This window comes from Danio rerio, chromosome 16 (genome assembly GCF_052040795.2).
Source record: "Danio rerio strain M-AB ecotype USA chromosome 16, GRCz13ab, whole genome shotgun sequence".
Classification (NCBI taxonomy): Eukaryota; Metazoa; Chordata; class Actinopteri; order Cypriniformes; family Danionidae; genus Danio; species Danio rerio.
The window spans coordinates 38,008,933-38,034,081 of NC_141036.1; the positions used below are offsets into that span (position 1 = coordinate 38,008,933).

General features: G+C 35.3%; 2 protein-coding genes across 3 annotated transcripts in view; one reads left to right on the forward strand and one right to left on the reverse strand.

Annotated features, from left to right (window-relative positions):
* Positions 1 to 13,958: 13,958 nt before the first annotated feature.
* utp11 (UTP11 small subunit processome component) lies at positions 13,959 to 18,876 on the reverse strand. The gene is given in 8 exon segments (NM_199998.1): positions 13,959 to 14,236; positions 14,401 to 14,511; positions 14,715 to 14,845; positions 14,977 to 15,064; positions 16,615 to 16,728; positions 16,822 to 16,924; positions 18,389 to 18,450; positions 18,691 to 18,876. Coding segments are annotated over 8 exon segments (753 nt in total). The 5' UTR covers positions 18,751 to 18,876; the 3' UTR covers positions 13,959 to 14,152.
* A 5,506-nt stretch (positions 18,877 to 24,382) lies between these two features.
* The window catches only part of fhl3a (four and a half LIM domains 3a), a 73,656-nt gene continuing 72,889 nt past the window's right edge, over positions 24,383 to 25,149 (forward strand). Inside the window, exon 1 of one of the 2 annotated variants that reach the window (XM_087287323.1) lies at positions 24,383 to 24,495. The gene's annotated coding sequence lies outside the window, so the exon portion shown is untranslated. The remainder of the gene's footprint in view (positions 24,496 to 25,149) is intronic. The other variant, XM_087287322.1, reaches the window with a different exon arrangement.

Below are 25,149 nucleotides of genomic sequence, written 5' to 3' on the forward strand. Positions count from 1 at the left end.
TTTTCCCATTGTTTTGATCACCACCCCCACCCTCCCTCTGCATTATAATCTTAAAATGTGAGCAAAATCGCCTGTTTTTTCATCACTAGACATTATGATGGCATTTTGTCATCACTTTAGACATTACGCTAGAAAATCATTCAAATACTAGCTCTAAAATTATGTTGGTAAATTAGTAATGCTTCTCCTGTTCTAACATCAGCTGCAGATGTGAATGAATAGCGGACGAAAATAGTTCCTCATACAAAAGGATTTTCAGACTCTGTGTTTGGTTTTCTTTTTTAAATACACAAACTGTTGTATGAATGCAATATCACACTCATAGCAGTGCGATATGGCTGTATATCATCACTGGGACACTAAGGCACTCGATCTGCAGCCTCGTGCCAACGCATGCCTCCCATCAGTGCTGATATACAGACATATCCCACTGCTACGAGTGTGATACTGCTCATCTATATATATATATATATATATATATATATATATATATATATATATATATATATATATATATATATATATATATATGAAAAAGTATGAATGTGTGTACAATACACATTGTTGTAAGATATAAAATTACATATAAAATATGTTGACAAATGCATTTGTGCTATATCACAATCACAATACAAATACATTATTGTAATAATTGAACTTTATATCAATTAACTATTTCTTATTATATATAGTATATGTGGATATAATTTAAATGTTTTCAATGACATATATTTATACATTTTTAATAAAATGTGTGATATTTCTATAAACACTCTGTAAAGCTTTGTCTATGTAAATTCCTGTCATTGCTGAATTGATCATTGAAGCCATGTCAATCATGCTAGTAACATACACGGAACATTCTGTCTTTCCATTATCCAAGCAACAGACATAAGAGTAAGACTGGACTCTATACCAAACACAATACTCTGACTAGTTCTCAAGGTGGGCACTGTGTGTTCTCAACACGGGGCAGAACAGAACATTTGTGCATTCCTGAGAAACTCTTCTCTTTCCCCCTTAGATAACGCTTCCAGTCCTCCTCCAACTCATTAGAAACGTTAGAACTGCTGATCCAGGCAAGAAAAAATGCGCTTTGCTTCGTTTTTGCAGAATATCCTTGTTCTGTTTCCAAAACAAATAGCAAGAAATTTAAATATTGCTCTTGTGGTGTGTGTGTGAGTGTGTGTTTGAGAGAGAGAGAGAGAGAGAGAGAGAGAAGGAGGGAGGGGGGTTTAGAAAACGAGAAAGAGAAAGACAGATTGTGAGGTTTAAGATAAGTATCACAGTACCCAGTGGACTGAATGGGTTTAAAGTATTAACATTAGAGAATACAGGACGAGCACAAGTAAAGGAGAAGCAGAACAAATCACAGGGAGGAAATGATAAGAAAGAATAGACACAGACAAAGATGGAGGAAAGTAAAGCAGAAAACTGGGAACATATAAAATAAACATAGAGAAGTGGGAGGTGACAGAAAATCCCGTCGAAACACGATTGATTTGAAGAGACAATAGGCAAAAAAAGAGGCCTATGAGGCAGCGAGAAGAGCTCTTTACCGAGTCTGAGGGGAAAGAAAAGCAGAGATGGGGGATTTCTTTACCGCTCATTAGCCATGCACAGTGATCTGGCTTTTCTCCCACACCTCACGGCTTATTACAGCCCGAGCCCTGCCTGCCAGCGCAGCCCCCCGCGCCACCCTCCTCCCCCCGGCCCCCACAATCACGCCTGCAATCACAGCCTCTAATTAGGTTAATTAATTTGTATCAGCCCTTGTAGGGACTTGGCTGATGAGGCAGCCATAAGAGTATCACTGCTTGGACCTCATTAAAATACAAGAAAGACGCCGAGATACGGAGAGTGTTGTTGTTTGTGTACGACAGGACAGGACAGGACAGGGTCGTAAAGCATTTCAGACTGGACCCCCAAACCCCCACCTGCTCTCTCTATTGCACCTTTATAGGAGACCTTGCTGCCCCGTTCAGCCATAGACAGGGATGATGCTCAGGAAGGAGGGGTCTTTTTGAAACAGAGGCATCACATTACAATCAGCGAGGGCCGCTCATCAGGACACTGACGAACACACTCTGATTAACAGCGCGATCTGATTACAGCAATCACACAGCCCGTAGGACCAGTCCCATGAGATAGCGAGAGAGAGAGAGCGAGAGAGGAAAAGTGCAAGGTTTATTGGGAATGTGTGTTAAGTAGGCTATACTGGAATGCTCATTGATGTTGTTCTAACTATTATAGGAATAATGCAATATAGATAAGATCATTGGTTTAAAGTATTTTTATAAAGAATAATGCAACAGATTTTACCCCCACAGTCTGCCCAGCACCCTAAGGGCCTTAAAAACATATGATCACATGTACTTGATGAAAAAATGATGTTTGGAAAACTGTTTTATTAAACTTGCATGCACATAATCTGACTGATATGCACACTGTATACAAATATACTCTCCATTAGTGTACACAGTGTGTTTTTTTTTGGGGGGGGGGGGATAAAACTGACACCAAACAGAACCACTGACTCGAAAAATCTAATGTTGGCAGCTATGATAATAAGTCAGTAAAAATTTTTATGTGATGTCATGTTTTGGCTCATAATGAGAAAAAAGCTATTTCTAACATCGGCTTATAATCATTCATTCATTTTCTTTCGGCTTAGTCCCTTTATTAATCGGGGGTTTCCACAGAGGAATAAACTGGCAAATTATCCAGTGTATATTTTACTCAGCGGATGCCCTTCCAGCTGCAACCCTTCACTAGGAAACACCCCTACACTCTCATTCACACACATACACTATGGACAATTTTAGCTTAGGCAATTCAACTATAGCACATGTCTTTGGACTTGTCGGGGTAACCCACGCGAACACGGGGAGAACTATTGCGCTACTGTGTCATCCGGCTTATAATCAATACTGATTAATCAGTGCTAATGTTGTGCATATATATTAATTACAATTCTTAAAATGAAATGATAAAAATATGCTAATGTTTTACATATAATTCAAACAAAAAAACAGCCAACCAGCCAGTCCCCCTGATTTAATGAAAGATATATTTACACTCCCCGGTCACTTTATTAGGTACACCTCTCCAACTGCTCGTTAATGCAAATTTCTAATCAGCCAATCATATGGCAGCAACTCAATTCGTTCAGGCATGTAGACATGGTCAAGACGATCTGCTGCAGTTCTGAGCATCAAAATGGGGAAGAAAGATGATTTAGGTGACTTTGAATGTGGCATGGTTATTAGTGCCAGACAGGCTGTTCTGAGTATTTCAGAAACTGTTGATCTACTGGGATTTTCACGCACAACCATCTCTAGAGTTTATAGAGAATGGTCCAAAAAAGAGAAAATATTCAGTGAGCGGCAGTTCTGTGGGCGCAAATGCTTTGTTGATGCCAGAGGTCAGAGGAGAATGGCCAGTCTGGTTCAAGCTGATAGAAAGCCAACGGTAACTAAAATAACAACTCATTACAACTGAACTGAGGTATGCAGAAGAGCATCTCTGAACATACAACACGTCCAGCCTTGAGGCGGATAGGCTAACGCAGGAGAAGACCACACCGGGTGTCACTCCTGTCAGCTAAGAGCAGGAAACTGAGGCTACAATTCACACAGGCTCACTAAAATTGGACAATAGAAGATTGGAAAAACATTGCTTGCTCTGATGAGTCTCAATTTCTGCTGCAACATTCGAATGGTAGGGTCAGAATTTGGCATCAACAACATGAAAGCATGGATCCATCCTGCCTTGTGTTAATGTTTCAGGCTGGTAGTGGTGTTGGTGAAAGGGTGTGGGGCATATTTTTTTGCCACACTTTTGGGCCTATTATTACCAATTGAGCATCGTGTCAACACCACAGCCTACCTGAGTATTATTGCTGAAGATGTCCATCCCTTTATGACCACAGTGTACCCATCTTCTGATGGCTGCTTCCTGTAGGATATCAAAACCATGTCATAAAGCGCGAATCATCTCAGACTGGTTTATTAAACATGGCAATGAGTTCTCAAATGGCCTGTACTCTGTACTCAAATGGCCTACACAGTCACCAGAACCCAATCCAATAGGACACCTTTGGGATGTGGTAAAATGGGAGATTCGGATTATGGATGTGCCGCTGACAAATCTGCAGCAACTGCGTGAAGCTATCATGTTAATATGAAATCTCAGATATATATATATATATATATATATATATATATATATATATATATATATATATATATATATATATATATATATAATCAATTTAAAATGACACAGCATTTTAAGATTTCTATTTACTTTTGTTAAAAATAATAATAATGACAAGAACAAAACATTTTATGACAAATGGGGAAAAATTAATATCAAATTACTTAATTTAGGGCTGCACTGTGTCTGCTAAATAGAGTCTTTTAATATGTCATGAAGTGACTCATGATCTAAATACTGTATGCCTGAAAGACTTTTGGAATATGAAATATTGCTACACAGAATGACATTTTAGATATCTTCTGTAAATTACAAATCTATAACAGTTTCTGTATCTGTATCACTGTATCACTCATGGATTACTTCGAAGCTAACTCATCTTTGACCAACATACAAAACTAAAACTGTCATAACACAACACAAAACCTAAATGGCCATTTCTATTTCTGGATCAACTACACCTTTTAAGATCTCAGGAGAGCCATTCACAAAAACCATCAGTGAGGAAAAACAACACAGCAAACAGTCAACAACAGGCCATAACAGCCCATAAAGCCAGACTGTTGTTCTGAAAAGCTAAGTGAAGCGGAGTGTGGAGGGATACGCCGAAATAGACAGACAATGACACCCGGCTGCCAGCAGACAAGGACAGATCCAGTAGTTAAAGTGTAATGAACACATCCCCCAGGCACACTGCTGCCAGTGGGAGAGTGATGGACTAACGGTAATACCCAGGCAGATGGGTGAACGACACGCCTTGTCCCGTCCCCTCACCCGCAGCGGGTCCCCCCCATAGGCCCACGTCTGGGGAGCAGAAAAGGAAAAACGAGCTCCACCGGGGAGGAGGCCTTAGCGTGATTTAGACTCCCATGCAAATTTAATCAATTCGAGTGCCTCTTCCAAACAGGCTCATGGCTAATTAGTGACAATTTAAAGGGGTCTCTGTGATCCCACCTAACACACACACACACATGCAGTGAGGGTTATAAAGATTTTCCTTCAATCGCTTTCCCTCTGGCACCGAGACAAACCCCCACCTCTCCAGCTCTCACTACAATCCGCTACTTCAAAAGCCGTGTGACAAACCACGGTGCAACCCAAAGGGGCAGATAGAAGATCCTCAGCCATTTCTTCTCCACATGACCCGCCGATTCTGCTGTTCACCCGGTTGGTTACCCTGCACCTTAATTGGCAAATCGATTAGTGCTGTTCTTAACCTCAGTCATGAAAGGAGTCTTTGAGAAATGGTGGAGGAGAGGCGGTGAAGGGCTTGACATCCAGCAAGCTCAGGTGCTGTAATAACAGCCAAGGCCAATCGCCTTTTGGTCAAAGCTACTCAGAGTCACCAAAAGCTGTTATTACATGTGATTAAGCAATGGCCTTAGCTCAAGAGTGTGAAAAGCTCCTGCAATAATTGCCTATATAATAATGATAATAATGATATGTTTATGTAATTGCATGGAAAATGTTATTGTGCGATGTAGTGAACTCTAAATGAAACATAAAACAGCTAGAAACAAATCTGCGATAACTAAATTGCTTGTCTATGAAATGGTTCTTCCCACTCGTTTGCATACTGAGGGGCCTCGGCATCATTTACAACTCATTTTATTAGTGTCGTTCAGAATCACTTCATATTAATTACTCAGGAGTCAGGTTAAGACATTATCTCGATTGCATGTCTTCATGATTTCACTAAGGTTTTTTTTTTTCATGAGATCAAAATTAAAATCTTTATGACCTCTACTATTAGGTTCTTTATTTATTTGAACCACAAAAAAAAATTGGGTTTAAGTTTTCTCAAAGCACTTTTTAGTATATGGTTTAAAGCAAATTCATTTAAAATGGTCTTTTAGTTATTTTTAAGTTATTTTTTGTGAAAAAATATTTTGTAGATGATTTTTTTTTCTGTATAACAGTAGAGTCTGCATGAAACTGAAGTTGCAGAGACCTTTTTTCAGTATGTTAATGTACCAACTGAAATGAAATATTGAATAGGGTCAGGTCTTTTGTTTGCACAGAGATGTCCAAAGTAGGGCAAGTGGGCCAAAGTTGACCCATTGTAACCTTTGATTTGGCCCACCATCCCACCTGAAAAGAGAGTGAAAATGATAGAGAGGGTTGAAGCGAATGCCTTTATGAGATTGTCAATTCTAATTTTTGGTGACCTTTTTTGTTTGTTTTATTGCTTAGCTTACAAAAAGGAAACTGAAATTAAATGTTTGAATTAGATGTTAGATGCAAATGAATCTGATTTTATAAAATGTAAATACTGTAACTTGACTTTGCAGAAGACATCGAAGAGAAAATCAAGGCAAACACTAGAGGAACTAGTAACTACAGTAATACAGAATACCTTCTGTATTACTGTAATGTAAAAACATGACAAAAATTGTAATTATTACACTTTATTAGTCAATATGAAGCAATGTTTCCTAGTTATTTTTAAATATTATAAAATAAATTACCCATGGCAACTATATTTACCTTTGGCCTCGAGCTTCAATCAAGTTTGGTATTTGGCCCTTCACAAGAAAAAGTTTGAGCTTCCCGGTTTTTGCATATCATTCCTACTAACACTAAGAGAGGCATGGTTAAGAATGTTGATGCTGAAGCCAATAATCTTGCATCAAAAGAGAAGGACTGCCACTCCAAACGCAAAAGGAAACTAAAACTTTGCTGAAAAAAAGTCTAAATTTTGATTGAAGATTACCAAAACAAACTTTATTTTTAGTGGACTAACTTTCATGGATAAATTGTTCACCTTAAAAATACCAGCGCTATCAAAATATAACATTGTAAATTTTGATTTCACACTAACTTTTAAGGGCACCTATGATGAAAATAATATTTTTTAAGCTGTTTGGACAGAATTATGTGTCCACAATCATATTGGAGTGATATAAAGACAATAAGTCTCTTTTTAAAAATTTCTTTATGTTAAAATAGGATCTCAATCCCTTCCATTTTGAGGCCCAAGTTCAGATCACGGTGATCATCAGTCATCATCAAATGTGATCAAGAATGACTTTTACAAGTTTAAAACGTTTTTAAAACAGTGCATGTTTGTAATTGTTTTACAATGATTTTACCATTTTTTATTACCACAGCAGTTTTTATTACCACATTATTTTGATTTTCAAAAGAGATGTCAGTACAATTATAAAAGAAGAAGCTTCAATTCTAATTTGTGAAAGTTAAATCAGCTATATTTTGTACATTAACATAACATATGCATACAGCAGTGGATATTAACGTGTATCCTGTCACATTTTTCATGCAAAAACTGTGCAAAGTTAAACACGCGCTCTGTGTGTGTGTCTGTGTCTGAACTTTGTAAAAACAGCTACAATTTGTTCAGAGTATAAAATTCCAATACTATGAAAGGTATAACAAATAATCTTATGGATGTTTTGAGCTGAATCTTTACAGATAAATTCTGGAGACACAAAATACTTATCTTAAATCTTGAAAAGGGGGTAAAATAGGTGACCTTTAAAGAATATATTAAGAATATATAGCTGAACCATGGTCCCTGGTGATTCATAAAATAATTAAGTCATCAACTACCAGCATTAAGAGTACTAAAAACATATTCAGGCAAAATGTAATTGTTACCTTTGATGGCACAGATTGTCTATTGGGCAGTGTGCTGACATACAATATGCAACTGCACTAACTCCCCCAACTCCCGGACTCTTTCTTGATCTCATGCAAGCCTTTTTCTTTCTCCCTTTGTTTCCTGTTTTAATGCTGTCCTATCATATTAAAGGCAAAAATGCCAAAATAAAAAGGAAATTAGTACAGTGGACACTTGGCAAAACATTGAGGTCTCATGAATCAAAAGCATTGGCCTGTGTAAGAAACATTACATTATTTACATTGTTACCTTTAATCTGCAGTCTCAACAAATGGTGACAAGTGTGTTTACAACAGTCTATAGAGTCCGAGCTTAATGTGGCATAATGATGCAAGCATGTACATTAAGTCCCATGTAAACTGATACTATTGATTTACAACATTTAAGTAAGTTGCAACATTTAAGTAAATCATTAACTTAAAACCTCATGTATTGTGAGAAGCCACCAGTACTAATTCTGTTATTTCTGTAGGGTTTCGGTTAAAACTGTTCCTTCTAAAGACAAAATCACCTCCACCTTGGATGGCCTGAGAGTTAAGTTCTTCAGGACAAATAATTACTGCACTGTAAAACCGCAAAAGTTAATATAACTCAAAATAATTGCAACAAACCATTGTAGTTCAAAAACAAACCCTAACGAGTACTGTGAACTTAATCTATTTAAGCAAATGAAGCAATTTGAGCACAGTAAAACCCAATAAATGAAGAGAAGTCAAACCAACTGATACTGTAAAACTCAATAAGTAAAGGCTACTCAAACCGTTTGAGGAAACCGATTGCTACAAACCATTTAAGTAAAAAAAATGTACCAACATGAGTACTGTGAACGTACACCATTGAAGCTGAAGTTATGAGATATTTAATTAACTCATTACCTTCAACACTGAGTTCAAAACTCTTTTCAAATGAGTAGAATTAACTTTCAGTCAGTTTTGAGTTAACTACACTCATTTAATTTGATAAAATTGACTGTTGGGTTTTACACTGCGTGATCATTACCAATTTAGCAATCCATGAAAAAAATTGTCTTGTTATTTTTAATAAAAACAGTGACATATGCCAAACATCTTTAATCATTTAATCTGTTTAAATGCTACCCCTTTCTTTACAGTCAAGTGCAAACACACACTACCAGACCTATCATGACTCCAGCTTTTCAACAGATCAACAGAACAGATTCAATAATTCTCTTTTTCTCTTGAACACCCACTTTACAATAATGCATGTCTCATGTAAGAAATTATCTTTTGCTACTTCCATTACTTCGTGACTTGTGCTAGGTTCAGACTACACAATGACAGCCAGAGTCTGGCACTATCTAGTTGATATAGGGTGTTTTTTTTTTTTATTCATAAAGATTTTCTGTCAAACAACAAATTGTGTTCACCCCAAAAAAGTTAACAGGAGAGTTCAACCAAACTCATCCTTTACTTGTTCTAAACAGTTTTTTGTTCTGATGAACGCTAAAGATATATTGACTTCCATATTTGTTTTCCTACTATGGAAGTAATAGGTTACAGGTTAACAACAAACCAACCATGACTCCAGCTTTTCAACAACAGATCAACAGAATAGAACCAAGAATTCTCTTTTTCTCCTGAAAACCCACTTTATCTTAACATTAACGGAAAGTGCGAATGTTTGCGTTCTGGAGGTATTATAAAGTTATGACGACAAAATTGTCTCAACAAACTGAGATATGTAAACGGGATTGGCTGCCGGGTATTTAAGTTGAGGTGCTATTTTTATATTTATTGTTGCACTGAAGTCCAAAAGCAAAGAATTTATGTTATTTATTACTTGATTGTTCAAGCTACCTCACAGAAGAGCTCTGTTTGTTAACAGAGTTGTTGAATTTTAAAGTGGATTAAAAAAAGGAACATCCTGGATCTGTTGCTTTGCTCTTTTTTATTCTTTTTTTATGTATTATAAAAGAATAGGATCATTTTTCAGTATTGGCATATACTTAAAATCAAATGACTAGGACTTGAGGGCAAAAAAAGAACTGATCGGAACATCCCTAATATAAATATTACGAATGTAAACATTGGCTTGTCCCAACAACACGCTGATGAGCAATTTATTCAGAAGCACTCACAATATGCACTCATGAAATGGTAAGGTTTATAATCTATTTAATACATATTAGCTGTCTTTAATATTATTAAATGTCATATGTTTAGTTCTAAAGATCAATTTCAAACGTTTTATTGTATTTTCAAGACCTCAGGTGAACTATCTGCTGCTGCTTTCAGTAGTATGGCAATAAATGCCATGTAAAATGGCATTCAAACTGACATTATTAGCATTTAACACTGAATAAAGCGCATGAGGTTTACCTGCAGTGATCATTGTGAGAGTTTTCTGTTGTTCACCTGTGAGAAATAGAAGCCGTTTTAAATATATCAATTCAAGGTGGTGGTTAGAACAAAAACTCCTTTTAAAATTCTTTCTCACTCCTGTCCTCAATCTGGCAACCTTTGCTTGTGGTTGTTTTGATCCAGGAGTGCAATACCTTGTTCAACCACTGGGTGTCAAAACTTACATACTGCACCTTTAATGCTAAGTAAATTACCCCAAATTATGCTGCATGTGTTTTTGTAAAGATATTTTATCCAACCAGTCAAACTTACGCCATCTCAGTTTTGATGCCATTACAAAAAGAAATACAATTTCTACTTATTGACCAAATATTAGACAAAACTTATTTTCCATGTGGCCATGGCAATAACAATGTGATTTAAAGGGATAGTTCAACCAAACTTATCTTTTACTTGTTTTATATATATATATATATATATATATATATATATATATATATATATATATATATATATATATATATATATATATATATATATATATATATATATATTAAATGTAAGAAAGGCATTTAAAATAAAGAAATTAATTAATGATTATTATGCATCAATATATCATATTGATGCATAATCCAAAAACAACGGTGACCTGCAGTATATCATCACACTTATACACTTAAATACACGGCATCCCATCCAATAAGCCAATTCACAGCCATCATCAACTCAACCCCAAACCCTTAACAAATTACTGGAGAGCTCCACAGGGGCCTCTTTTACATCTCCAAATGTGAATAACATTACAGCACAATGTAAAGGATGTTTGGCAGATATCTTTCGAATCTAGGGGTCATTACCAACACTGCAGTGGAAGACCTGCAGCCGTGACCCCAGTGCAAAAGCTGATCTGAATGAAAGACAGGCTTCAGTAAGAACAGTGGCCTTCTGTGCGATGACAGACGGAAGCAGAGCGGAACTGCGCACACGGCTGCGTGACCCTCCAGTCCAAACCGAGGCGGTCGCGGTGATGAATACTCCGCCACATGACGCACACTCCACGCCTGTCACTTCTTTTGGCTGAGAATTGTGCAAATACAGAAGGTCAATATTGATAGGTCACACGGAGCTGCTTTGTAAATATCACCAGGCTTAGAGGCGCATGTTCATGTCACTCTGAACACCCTCTTGTAATTCCTTCACAAAAAGGGATAGCATGCATGTATAACATGTTTAGCATGAGCATTAGAGAGTACAGTGTATATGCATTACAAACATTTTTTTTCCTGTGGTCAGCATTGGCACAGACAAGACTCCGGGATCGCTCCTCGAGAACACAGTGACATTTCCCTGTTCCTGATTCACCCCTCCTCTCTGTCCCAGGAGAGGGTAATGGATGAGGCCTGTTTATGAAGCCGCTGCCACCTGCATGATCAATCAAGCCACGCAGAGATGACACAAAAAGCTCAGTCTGCGCAGACAGAGCTCAACCTTTCACATGAACAATTGCACTAGCAGGGTCGAGATTGATACAAGAGTGTTTAAAAGTGGGCCATTTAAAGTTCCGAGGAACCAGACTGTCAGACAGAATACTGTGTATTTAAATGAAGAGGCAAAGCAAATACAACCAAGCTTTGCAGATAACCTCTGAAGACAAGCCTCAGTTATAATCATCAGTGTAGGGAAAGTTACTTTTGAAAGTAACACATTACATTATTGAGTTACTCCACAAAAATTAACTAGCTGTGTTACTTTTTATTTTATTTTATGAAAAGTAATGCGTCACATTACTTTTGAGTTACTTTTTCTTACCTGCCTCAGCTGCATCAGATAAACAGCAGTGACAGGCATGAAGCAAGCAGATCTCACGTAACTTTTGTGAGAAATACTACAGTAAGAACTTTACCAAACCATTCAAAATCTAGTTAAAAAGTTCACACACACACACTGCGCACATATAACTTTGCTGTTTTTATACGGCAAATGTGACAGGACACACATTAATATTCACTGTTGTATAGACATCCGTTGTTAAGGTAGAAAATAAACCTGATTTAACGTCCACAAACCGGGATTGAAACGTCTTTTATAATTGTACTGACATTCGGCTGTGGTGATAAAGATGGTAAACAAATTCAGTTGAAAACGTTTTAAACTTGTAATACTCATTCGTGTTCACATTTGATGATGATTGCTTACAGAAAGTTGACCCGATCTTTTTTCCCAGTTGCTTTGCACTCATCCTGTTTTGTGGATATTATTAGGCCTATATGCGTTACTACAGCAACATGTTAATTTGTGGCTGTCAATCAATTCGTTAGGCGGTGGACTTCTATATCACATTGCAGTGAGCCTCAAAATGGGAGGGTTATATTTTTAAAAGACTTATCTTTTTTATATCACTCCAATATTACTGTGGCCACACTATACACTACACATACACAGTTCTGTTCAAACAGCTTGCAAAAGATGATTTTCAACATAGGTGCCCTTCAAAAAAAACTTCCTGACTCTCTACATGCCATACAGATTAATGAAAGTTGAAAGCAATGGGTTTGTTACTTTTGTATTTTTGTCTTATTAGTTTAGTAAAACCACTGTCCATTAAGACAATCCCCTTTTCTTCCATGTGTTCAAAATAATGAGAATACTTCTATCACAGTAATAGGCCCTGCCATATAGGTTTGTCTGTTCCCACAGGGAGCTTATTCTCCTATTGAGTGTGATTCATCATGCCAACACTCATTTTAATTCAGCAAATTACTATTTTAAAAGTGAATTAAATTAATTTAATTAAATCTGAAAAACTCGTTACTTTTTTAAAAAAGTAACTAAAATTTAATTTCTTCATTTTTTTACTCAATTTTTAAGTAATGTATTACTGTCCACAATAATAATAATGTCCCTTTATGCATTAAATCAAAATAATTATATATATATGGCGACGCAGTGGTGTTGTGGGTAGCACGCTTGCCTCACAGCAAGAAGGTCGCTGGTTCGAGCCTCGGCTCAGTTGGCGTTTCTGTGTGGAGTTTGCATGTTCTCCTTGCGTTCGTGTGGGTTTCCCCCACAGTCCAAAGACATGCGGTACAGGTGAATTGGGTAGGCTAAATTGTCTGTAGAGTATGAGTGTGTGTGTGTGTGTGTGCGTGTGTGTGTGTGTGAATGAGTGTATGTGACTGTTTCCCAGAGATGGGTTGCAGCTGGAAGGGCATCCGCTGCGTAAAAACTTGCTGGATAAGTTGGCGGTTCATTCCGCTGTGGCGACCCCGGATTAATAAAGGGACTAAGCCGACAAGAAAATGAATGAATGAATGAATGAATGAATATATATATATATGTATATCAAAAGCATGAAAAATAAGAATTGTCACTGAGCATAATGGATGTATAAATGTAAAAATAAACACAAAAATCAATGATCATTGTACATCTTAACATATAACTGTTCAAATTTTGAAGGAAAAATTATCAAATCAACTCAACTGAAAGTAGTAGAACAGTATCTAACAAGCCCCATCCATGAATATATAAGAATTTAATTCAAGTCTCAGCAGTAAAAAAAAATAATAATAATAATAAGTAAATAAATAAATAAAAGATTTGTTTTTTAAATAAAAAGTTTAAGATAAATTTTGAAGGCTCAATAGTTACATTTTAAAAACAGATGCCAACATCAATTGACACTGAAGTTGCTCTTTTGTATTCTGGTTGTAGATTTGATGAGATCAGATGAGATATGCTAGTGCCATCTATTGAGAAAACCAACAAACTGCAAAACATTACAGACAACATTTTATTGTAATGGCAAAAACCTATTTGCAATAAATATGTACAAACTTCTTGCCTTATATGTGCAAGATTCCCAGCATAGCATCTCCATTATACAGAAGTGAAAAATCTATTCAGAATTTTAAGTCCACCTCCTGGACTTACAGCTGACTGATGACAACAAGACAGACCGCTTCCAAAGATTTCATCTTTTCCTCTTGGCCTGAAATTTATAGATGGCAGGAGCAGTACTGGTCTCTTTGCAGACTTTTACCTTCTTCACCTTATCCTGCAAGAGATAAAAGCACAACCAAGAAGTCAATCAATAATAAAAACAAAAGACCTAAAGCATTAGCAATTACTCATAAGAAAAATAACAAAAAAGACATTGATGAATAGCCATGCACAATTAAAAAGAACAGCCATGTTGAAAGGGTTCATGAATGCACTCACTTGTAGATCTTTTCTAGTTTGAATCTTTTGACTAATGACAAACATTTTCTTTTCTCTGTCAATACGCTCTGAAAGCCTCAGATACTGTTCATTCCTCTTTTTAGCAAGACTCTGGAAGGAATAGACAAGAAAAAGAGCAATAATTGTGGCAAAAAAATAAGTATTAAATGATGAATAAATAGATAATGCATTTATATAATTTACACTGCAGAATTCATTGATTATTTATATTAAGAATGAGAATAATTATGATAACAACAACAAAAGAATAATGTTACTACTTATTACAGTATGGTACATAGAACATATGTTACTTTTATCTCTCTGGCCTTCATTGCTCCCACAATGCTCTTGTTTTCCAGCGTCTCTATTGTAGGTCTGTTATACGCTCGGTCCACCAATTCAGGCACTGTGTTAAGGTGTGTAGCCAGGTCAAAGTTCTTTACTGGTAAGAACAAATACAAACATTTAATGATAAAACAAAATAATGTATCTTCCTCAGATGGGGTGCATGAGGGTTCTGTATAGTCCACCAATTACTGCTTGATGTCAAACTTCAATTAATGAATGTTTTACCTTCTTTTTTTGTGTCCAGAAAAAATACATGTTTGTTTTTCTTTTTCTCATCAAGAAAGTGGAGCTCTGACTTCATCCTTTCAATTTTCTACAATATAAAGGGAAAAGTTAGGCTTTATTCTGAACTTTTATTGGTATAGTTGACCAAAATATAAAATCTTGCTGTTAATTTACCTACCCTCAGGTAAATCAAGAATTAGGTGACTTTTTCTTTTAGCTGACAATTTTAAATGTTTTACCAAAAACTGTCAACCTTGGCAATTCATGCAATTTAAAAATCAACAATTAGCATATCTATTAGAGTAAAAAATAAACCATATAAGGCATTCCAGTATTGCGGATGTGACATTTGCAGTAAAAACTTAAAACATTAATTCAAAAAGAAAGTATTTGTTAACATTACAGTGAAACATCAGTTGATATTTTCCAAAACAGCTAACCACAGAGTTATGGGATCAGAAAAATATTAATCCATAAACCCTTTTTATATTTCAAATGAGGGAAATATGGCAGTTTACAGAATACAACATACTTAGTAGAAATTCCGTAAATTAAAATGCACTACCCAAAAGAAACCATGCTAATCAAAAGGATAAAGTTGCCTCTCTTTAAAACAAAATTGTTTTTTTATTTTTTATTTTTGCATTTGCAAAAGTTTCGTTATGGATGTGACATCTCTCCGTTATGGATATGACAGATGTGAAATTTGCACTTGTGTGACTTTGTTTTCAAACAATTATATTTGTTTTACCATTGACAGAGACATTTTTTGAGTATTTTTACAGAACTTTAAAATACAAGCCTAGTCAAAAAAAACCTAGAAAGGGTTTCGAAATTTTGGTGAAAACTTCACTATTTTCATGGCAAAGTTTACATTTACATGGAATTGTTCATATACAAAAAAAGAATAAACTTAACATGTGTCTGCTGGAGATAAATTATTGAGGTTTAATAATAAAAAAAAACATCTTGTGCAAGAAACCTAAGATTTTTACAATATTACCTTTAATCTACAACCTCTGAAAACAGTCTTTTAAAATTTTTGTTATGCTTGTATTTGCATGTTTTATTGAAAAAGAGATGGCAACCGGAGTCACAGGTTGAACTAAAAATCTGTTGTAATATTCTACTGGGGCAAGGTAGTGGCGCAGTAGGTAGTGCTGTCGCCTCACAGCGAGAAGGTCGCTGGGTCGAACCTCGGCTTAGTTGGCGTTTCTGTGTGGAGTTTGCATGTTCTCCCTGCCTTCGCGAGGGTTTCCTCTGGGTGCTCTGGTTTCCCCCACAGTCCAAAGACATGTGGTACAGGTGAATTGGGTAGGCTAAATTTTCCTTAGTGTACGAGTGTGTGTGTGTGTGGATGTTTCCCAGAGATGGGTTGCGGCTGGAAGGGCATTCACTGCGTAAAAACTTGCTGGATAAATTGGTGGTTCATTCCGCTGTGGCGACCCCGGATTAATAAAGGGACTAAAGCAGACAAGAAAATGAATGAATATTCTACTGAAGAAAGAAAAAAAAGTCACCTTTAACTTAGACGGCCTGAGGGTCAGTTAAAAAACAGCAAATTTTTATTTTATGTGAAGTATCCTTTAATGAGATGAAGCTACAACTGTACCGACATTTATCAATAAGATGCCATACCTTCATCTCTGACACCCGCTTCATTTCCACATATCTGATGTCCTGAGTCCTCATCACCTTCTTCTGCTCCTCTGTCATTTCTTCATCTTTTCGATTAGCCATGTGAACGCCATCCTAAACAGAATTAACAGAAGCACAATACCACAAGTGTCACTAATGCTCTCACTTCACAATAAATTTTCAATGGTGTTCTGAAATGTGACAAACCTTTAATTGGTTGTGTATCATTTTAAAGTTAAATTCATCAGGGTTCTTATCCATAGCCTTCTTGCGCAAGGCCAAGATGGTCTTCTCTTTCCAGTGGTAGTCACTATATTACAGATAACAAGTTATATTGTACTGCAATCATAAAGAGCTGTATTTAAACAAACAAATCTAAAGTAACAGTACAAAAGTATAGGTAATATATTCTAGGTGATACTATCAAATTAAACAATGTTTAATATAGTTAATAATTAAAAATAATAATAATACAGTTTTTAATTTTCACTTTTTTTGAAGTACATTAGATTGTGTCATCGAATTTAATCTGTAAGCATAACAGTAAGTATCATACACTTAATTTAAAGAAGACAACTGCTAAAATGGCATTCAGTGTAAAAGGTTTATATTAAAAACAAACAAATAAAACATTGGATGACATATGAAAATACTCAATTTAAAAAAAAGTTTATCCACCTTGTTTTTGTCTTCTGTTAAAACACAAAAGAAGATATTTTAAAGAAAGCTGAAAACCTGGAACCGTTGACATTCACAGTAGGAACAAAACACTATGGAAGTCAATGGTTACAGGTTCTCTCAAAATATATTCTTTTGTCTTAAACGGAAGAAAGACAAAACAGATTTGTAACAAGCAAGGGGTAAGTAAAAGAAGACATTCTTTTATGTCTTATAAAAGAAAAAAAAAAGGGGGGGGGGGGGGGGTTGGTTGAGTGTGGGTTAACTATCCCTGTAAGGATCAAATTATTATGACATTTTTATTTTGTACTAGTTTTCATCCATTAGTCAGTAAGTATGCTAAATATACTTATAATACTAAAAAGTAAGAATAAGCATGAATCATACTCATATAAATATATCTATTTCTCTGTATAACAAAGAAATATTTTAGTGAAAAAAATACAGATAACAGATTAAATTGTACTTTGTAATATGCTCTAGAAAGTCACAAGTTAAAAAAACAAAAAAAAGGGATTTCAAGCATCAAAATAGTTAAAGTGTACTACGATTTTAATGATCACCTTCTTTACCCTGGTGCATTTCTTTCCTTCTCTTAAACCCGAAAGAAGATATTTTGAAGAAAGATGAAAACATGTAACCATTGACATCCATAGAAGAAAAAAAATAGTTTGGAAGTCAATGGTTACAGGTTTGCTCAAAGTATATTCTTTTGTATTTAACAGAATGACAAACAGATTTGGAACAATTAAAGAGTGAGTAAATCTTATCCTTTAAGGGTGCATTATGAGGTTATTTGAATTTAAAGTAGACTCTAAATATGCTATCTATTTCCGTAATATATCTTTTGCAGGAATACTATGATGCAGGAAGCAAAATGGGACACCATCAAATTTTTTTAAATATCATTAACTTAATTTTATTGTCAACTAAACTCCAAGAGAAAAACAGGCATCCTTATTTTAAGAATGAAAAATTGTAACTCGTTGTATCCGTTTCAATAAAAACTAAATAAACAAGCATGCAACTATATCAACAATAATTAAGCTTTACATTGTGTAAAAACGCCCAACAATAATAAATCATAAAATCTTACTCTGCGCGAAGTTTGTAGTCCTTCTTCTTCTCTAACAATCCCAAATGTTTCCTGAAACCGAGCTGTGATGAGGGATAAAAGCCACGTTAATGAACATTTTTTACTTCAGCAGAAGATGTCTAACATATAGGACCCATTCTTTTTCAGTAACCCCGTGTAAAGCTCGTAGAATTACCGCTACAAATTCATATTTGCAAAATATTACAAGTAAGCTTTAATACATTATTTCTATAATATAAAACGCGTTTACTAAGTTAGCAATACAACACGCTAACGTTAGTCAACAGTGCGTTAAAACATACCTGTGAGCGCTCTTTGTGGTCTCGTTGTTTAGACTTCAAAGCTTTTCGAAAAGAAGACATGGCTGTAAATATGTAAGACCAATGCTATATTTATAATTAGTAAATACCTAAACAGAAATGTGTATAAACGCCGAACGATCCCACATGTACAGTTCCGCACTCACGTGGATACAATGCCAAACAGTTGCTGGACGATTCACAGCAGCAGATTCGGAGCAAAAAAAAAGTTTAGGTCTTTGAATAAAACTAATATTTAAATAAACAAACAAAAAAAAACTATACAAAATAAAAGTGATTGTGTAAAAGCAGCAAATGATTAAAAATACAATCTTTATGTAAATACTTTAATTTTAAAATGAGTACCAAAGAAACGTTTGTTCACAAATGTCGACAGCAGATGGCAGTGTCCTCCACGCATTATACACACTGCAACAGATTTATCCAAAATGTATCCCTAAAATTTAAATGAAAGTTCCAGTCAAATCCGTTTCTGACTCCGATAAAATCATGTTTTAAATCCAACCATTCCAGTCCCAAAAATTACAAATAAGCTCCACTAACACACTGTATCCTTGACACTGAGCGAACACCACAACATTAGCTTTATATGGCCATCTAATAATCAGAGATATCCATCACAGGCCTTGTCCACTGTTCAGTGTGAGGAAGATAGCCAGACTCATGGCGGGAAGAACTCAATAACAAACCTTGGGTGCTGAGACACTTGGTTTATATATCCTGGCCTGTGTGTTGACACTTTAAATCACTTTGGTCATGATAATGACGGCCTCTATCTGCCAAAGAGATTGGTTAACACTAACAGATAACACTTGGTGTTTTTCAAACACGTTTTACTACTATAGTCCAGACACCCCATTAGATTCTTAAGCAGAAGGACAGCTTTCGGCCATTAGTGTGACAAATGTGAAAAGCTCAAATCTGATGACGACACCTGTGCGCCTCTTATAGCTCCAAAGGTCCAGTTTATCCATTAGTTGGCTTGTCTTCTGAGAATGAAAAGGCAAAGAAAACAGCCAATTGGTGTGTCAAAACATGCAGGGCATGGGATATAAGCAAGGGCAGATTTAAAATAACAACTAGCTTTTACTCTGGCTCAAAAACACAGGGCATTACTTGGAATTGCAGAACATCATGTTCTAGTGGTGCAAGTCTTTCCCAGTTTTTTATGGTTGGGTAATAGGCAAAAAAAGGGACAGGTGAGGAACCTACAAACTGTAATGCAGAAATAAACCTTTCTTACATATAATTTAAGTAAAATTACCGGTCAAAAGTTTGGGGTCAGTGTGATTTTTAAATGTTTTAAAATAAGCTTCTCCTGCTCACCAAAGCTGCATTCATTTAATTAAAAATACAGTACAAATTGTACAATTGTGAAATGTTATTGTACTTTAAAATAACTGTTCAAAAGAAGTTTATCGTTTAATTTAATAGTTTATTGCAGTGATTAAAAGATGAATCTTCAGCTTCATTACTCCAGTCTTCAGTCACATGAACCTTTGGAAATCATGCTATAACTTATTATTAATAATAATATAATTATTAATGGTAATAATATTAAATGCAATCATGACTGGATTAATAATTTCATTTGAAACTACATACAATAAGAAAGCAGTTATTTAATATTTTTATTAATATTTAACAATTTACAAATTTTTAACATTTAATCAATGCCACCTTGATGAACAGAATAATTTTCTTAAAAAAAAAACATTAAAAAAAACTGACCCCAAACTTTTGACTCATAGTGTGTTTAATCTATTTTGTAATTGTGAGCCTCAATATTTTATATTTGTCTAATCTAAAATTTCAACCACCACACCAAATATTTTATAGTCAAGAAAATACATGTGCAACTTTCTAGACTGTGGATGCCTTATTTAAAATCTAAAATTATAAGAGCTGTATTTATAAGAGCTGTATTTGAAAATAGTTTATAGTACCAAAAATAGATCTTATGTACAGCTATACAAATATATTTTTGCTTTTACTGTGGCAGTCAAGTTTCCCCAATGTGTTCAGAGTGGCTTTTTTTTTTTTTTTTTTTTAGATCTTGCAGATATCAAATAATTATTTTTGTTCCAATTTTATGTTACTGTAAATACTTAAATAATATTTTGGCAAAAAATAAGATTAAAATGCTGAAATATGAAGATTGATAATGCAAAAACACCTCTAACTGCTATCTTAAATATTCTTCTATATTTTTCTTAGCCTCATTTATGTTCAGTTTTTCACTTTAAATGCAAAATAAAGAATTTATTCTTTAAATAAAAGTGAAATTATTTACACACAAGAAACTGCTAATTTTAGAAGAAACCTTCAGACATCACTTAACGGTTTTTGCTTGTAAAATCTTCAAATATATGTGCTATATATATACATATACATATATATATATATATATATATATATATATATATATATATATATATATATATATATATATATATAATTGCAGCTGGAAGTGAAAAAATTATTTCAGTAAAAAATATGCCAGAGTAGTTGGCAGTTCATTCCAATGTGGCACTTGATAAATCAAGGACAAAGCTGTTCTTTAAACAAAAAAGCTAAAGCTATCCCCTTTTCTTCTTGCATGACTGAAAAAAATCAGATGTGTGAGATTTGCAAAACATGCAGACTCTTTACAAAGAAGGGTCACTTTTTCCATATGATGTCATCTTTCACTGACCCAAGGTTTGTGGGATTTCAAGACATATAAAACCCAGTGACCCGACAGACTTTTCCTAGTGAAGGTAAACCACAGTAAAGCATGTGAAACAAAAACATGAGATATAAACCATTTCCCTGACTGTATATTTTAATCACATTATATATGATTTAATCAGATTATATATGACTCTCAACAAAACTCTTCAGTGACCGACCAAGTCCGAACCTGTGTTTAAATGAGGGCAGAATGTCAAATGGGCAGAATGAAGGTTATAGGTTTATGATAGCTCTGGAATGCCCTTGCTTGAAAGATATACTACTGTTTGGTTTTTAATATAGGGCTTTAAAAATCACACAAATGACACAATGTTACTGGCCAGTAGCTGAGCTCAGGACCTTGGAATTTTTTTCCCTCAATGTAAGGTTTATATGCACAGATTAATACAAATCAAGAAAATCTGTATGCACACTGCAGTTAATAACTCAGATTTCATTTAATCTTTGATCGTGATGGTGCAGTTTGCTTTATTCCATCTGTATAAATGTTATATTCCGGATGGTCTGGATTGTGGGAAATCTTATTTATGTTTTACTCCTCCTGTGTCAGCGGGAGTATATTCCTTGAAACATAGGAAACCATTTACCAGATTTAAAACTTATAATTTCAGGTTTTACCAAGGATGTTAACAACCCTAGATCCTTCCAGGAAGAGGCCTCTCTGAAATGTCTGGTTCTCACTCTCACAAGTTGACCACAAAAAACCTTGTAAAGAGAGGATATGGGACAATTAACAGCCATCCCCTTATTTTCATTACACAATTTGAGCCAGCAGTACAGAATGTTAATAAAAAGCATTTGAGAATCCTGAAAACATGATAGACAAGGACACAATTGTCTGTATTATTTGGAAGATAAGTGGAATTATCAGCTTTAGAAGCTGTAATGGAGGTATTTTACATTTCACGCATTATTACATTTGGTGTAATCTGATAAACCTTTTTTAAACTGTTAAAGAGCGGCAAAAAACCTTAATTGAATTACAGTCCTGACACGGAGAATCAAACATCTGGTACATCATCATAATGTGTTTAAGAGAAAAGCATGATGTCCCTTATTGGTGTAATTCAATAAATGTGTAGAGTATTCTTGGTACAAGAAGGCACTATACACCTGTTTGTTTATTGTAAGCCAATCATTCATATATCAACTCAAAATATATTAGGTAAATTTCAGTAATATAATCTCTGATGTCTGGACATGTAATTCATCATTTGATGTTTTGATGTGGAGCAATTACTCATTTAAGAGTTTTTTTTTTGTGGTTGTCTGAATTAATACAAGGAATAAGTCACATTAATATTGCAAGAGAGTTTTGATATTGTATCTTCTGAGTAGCCTATCATATTTCAAAGATGACTGAGAAAACAAAACAGATCAAAGAAACACTTACCTCTGTTACAGATGATGAGATTTAAGTACCTTAAGTATTTACAGTATTTAGCAAACTCTTGCAAATATCACATGGCAATAATTCGTTCAGGGGTGGCATGGTGGCTCAGTGGTTAGCATTGCTGCCTCACAGCAAGAAGGTTGCTGGTTCAAGTCCAAGCTGGGCAGGTTGGCATTTCTGTGTGGAGTTTGCATGTTCTTCCCATGTTCGCGTGGGTTTCGGGTGCTCTGGTGTCCCCCACAGACTAAAGGCATGCGGTATAGGTTATTTAAATAAACTAAATAAACTAAGTGTACAGTGTGTGTGTGTGTGTGTGTGTGTGTGTGTGTGTGTGTGTGTGTGTGTGTGTGTGTGTGAATGAGTGTGCATGGGAGTTTCCCAGTACTGGGTAGCAGCTGGAAGGGCATCCGCTGCGTAAAACATATGCTGTATAAGTTGGCGGTTCAATCAACTGTGTTGACCCTAGATTAATAAAATGACTAAGCCAAAAACAAAATGAATGAATGAAATTGGCCGTAGTGTATGAGTGTATATGTGTGTGTTAGAGAATAACTTTGTATGGGTGTTTCCCAACACTGGGTTGCAGCTGGAAGGTAAAACCAAAGTGACTGGTAAAACATATGTTGGAAAATTAGGTGGTTCATTCTGCTGTAATAGAGACTAAGGCGAAGGAAAATTAATGAACTAATAATTTGTTCATCCATTATTGTAAACTGAAACAATGTGTTTTAAATGGTTTTCCTCATGAAATGTTTAGGTTAATCCAGTGGACATACAGTACACGCATCCCTGTTTAAAAAATCCATATAGATGTTTCATTTCAAATTTAAAATGATTAGCTTCTGTATTTTTCTTTTATAAACTATTTTTCAGCAATAGCCCTAATCCGTCTCTTCTTTACACACAGTCCAAACTTATGTCTGTGCACTAAAACATTTCAGATTTACACTATGTGTAATTAACATTTTAATTGTGATTCTTTGCTCAAAAACTGGCTGAAAAGGTCATAAATAATTATAACCGCTGAAGAAATGTAATTTTAGAAGTACAATCATTTTTCTTGAAGCATAAAAGATACTTGAAAAGGAAAAAAAAACAAACGATGAACTTTTCTTGACTTTCTACAGCTGAATGTTTCTAGACGAAAACATCGTACAACTGTTAATAATCAACCAACATATATGAGAAAATATCATAATCATCAATTCCGTTTAATAAAAACTACAATATGCTCCATCCCCCCATGAGCAGCTACGTTTACCGAGAGAAAAAAAGTTCATCATCCCCCTCAGATTTGAGTGTCAAGTAACAGGTAAGCAAGCATTTGATCCTCTTTCGTTTACAACAGCCAGATGCTCTTTTGCGCGCTAAAGATAACTGCAGACAAGAAGTCACTGAATAACGAAGCAAACTCAATTTAAGACTTATTGAATGAAACTTTGTTCGAAAAGAAGGAAGACCGTTTTCATCCACTGGGGCGGGAGCTTGTGACTCACCCAACTTCCTCTATAGTAGCGCATGGAAGAGTTGAGCGCGAGCATTTCTCTCATTCGGTGCTTTGAGGGAGAGCCGGACACTTCTGCAGGACTACACATCTGCTGACCAGGCCAACTTAACTGACCCGACTAGGACAGAGTACTGAAGGAGTTTTGACTGGGTAGGTGCGCTTATTCTTCTTTTCTTTCTTGTCATTTAAAGTAAGAAACTCACGTGACAGAGAGCATTATCAACCCGTTTATTATTATTGATAGCCAGCGAGTAAAAATCGATTAACTGTTCGCCTATGAAAGTGTCCATTCATTCATAAAGCTCTCGATGAAGTTGTAGGCAAAACCTGTTGTTCCTCAAATAACTGTTATAACTTGTTTATATTGCATTAACACTCAAATTGCAGTTTCATAGACAGTTCATTGAGGTAAAATCCCTAGGATCACCTGTTGAATGCTTACTCATGTTTGGCTTTGGGTTAAAAATATATTTGCTGAACCAGCAGTAACAGAAATGCCATTCATTCTTCAGTGAGTGAAAGACTATTATATTTAAGCCCTTTCAAGGTCATCTTTAACTCTCCTGTGGTGAACTTTTTGTGCTCCACACACTTGTAATTTTCAGAAGAATCTGGCACACGTGTCAAGACATGACAGTAATTTGTATAAGTTTTCTGACAGCCAAACCTCAAGTCTTTTTGTGCGTGTGCAGAAAACTATTAGAGAAACAGATTGAAGATGTGTGCCATGGGGGTCCTGACATATTCTTGAGTTTAGCCAAAAGCAAATCCAGGTTGGAACTTGACTGCTCATCTTTGAGAACAGCTC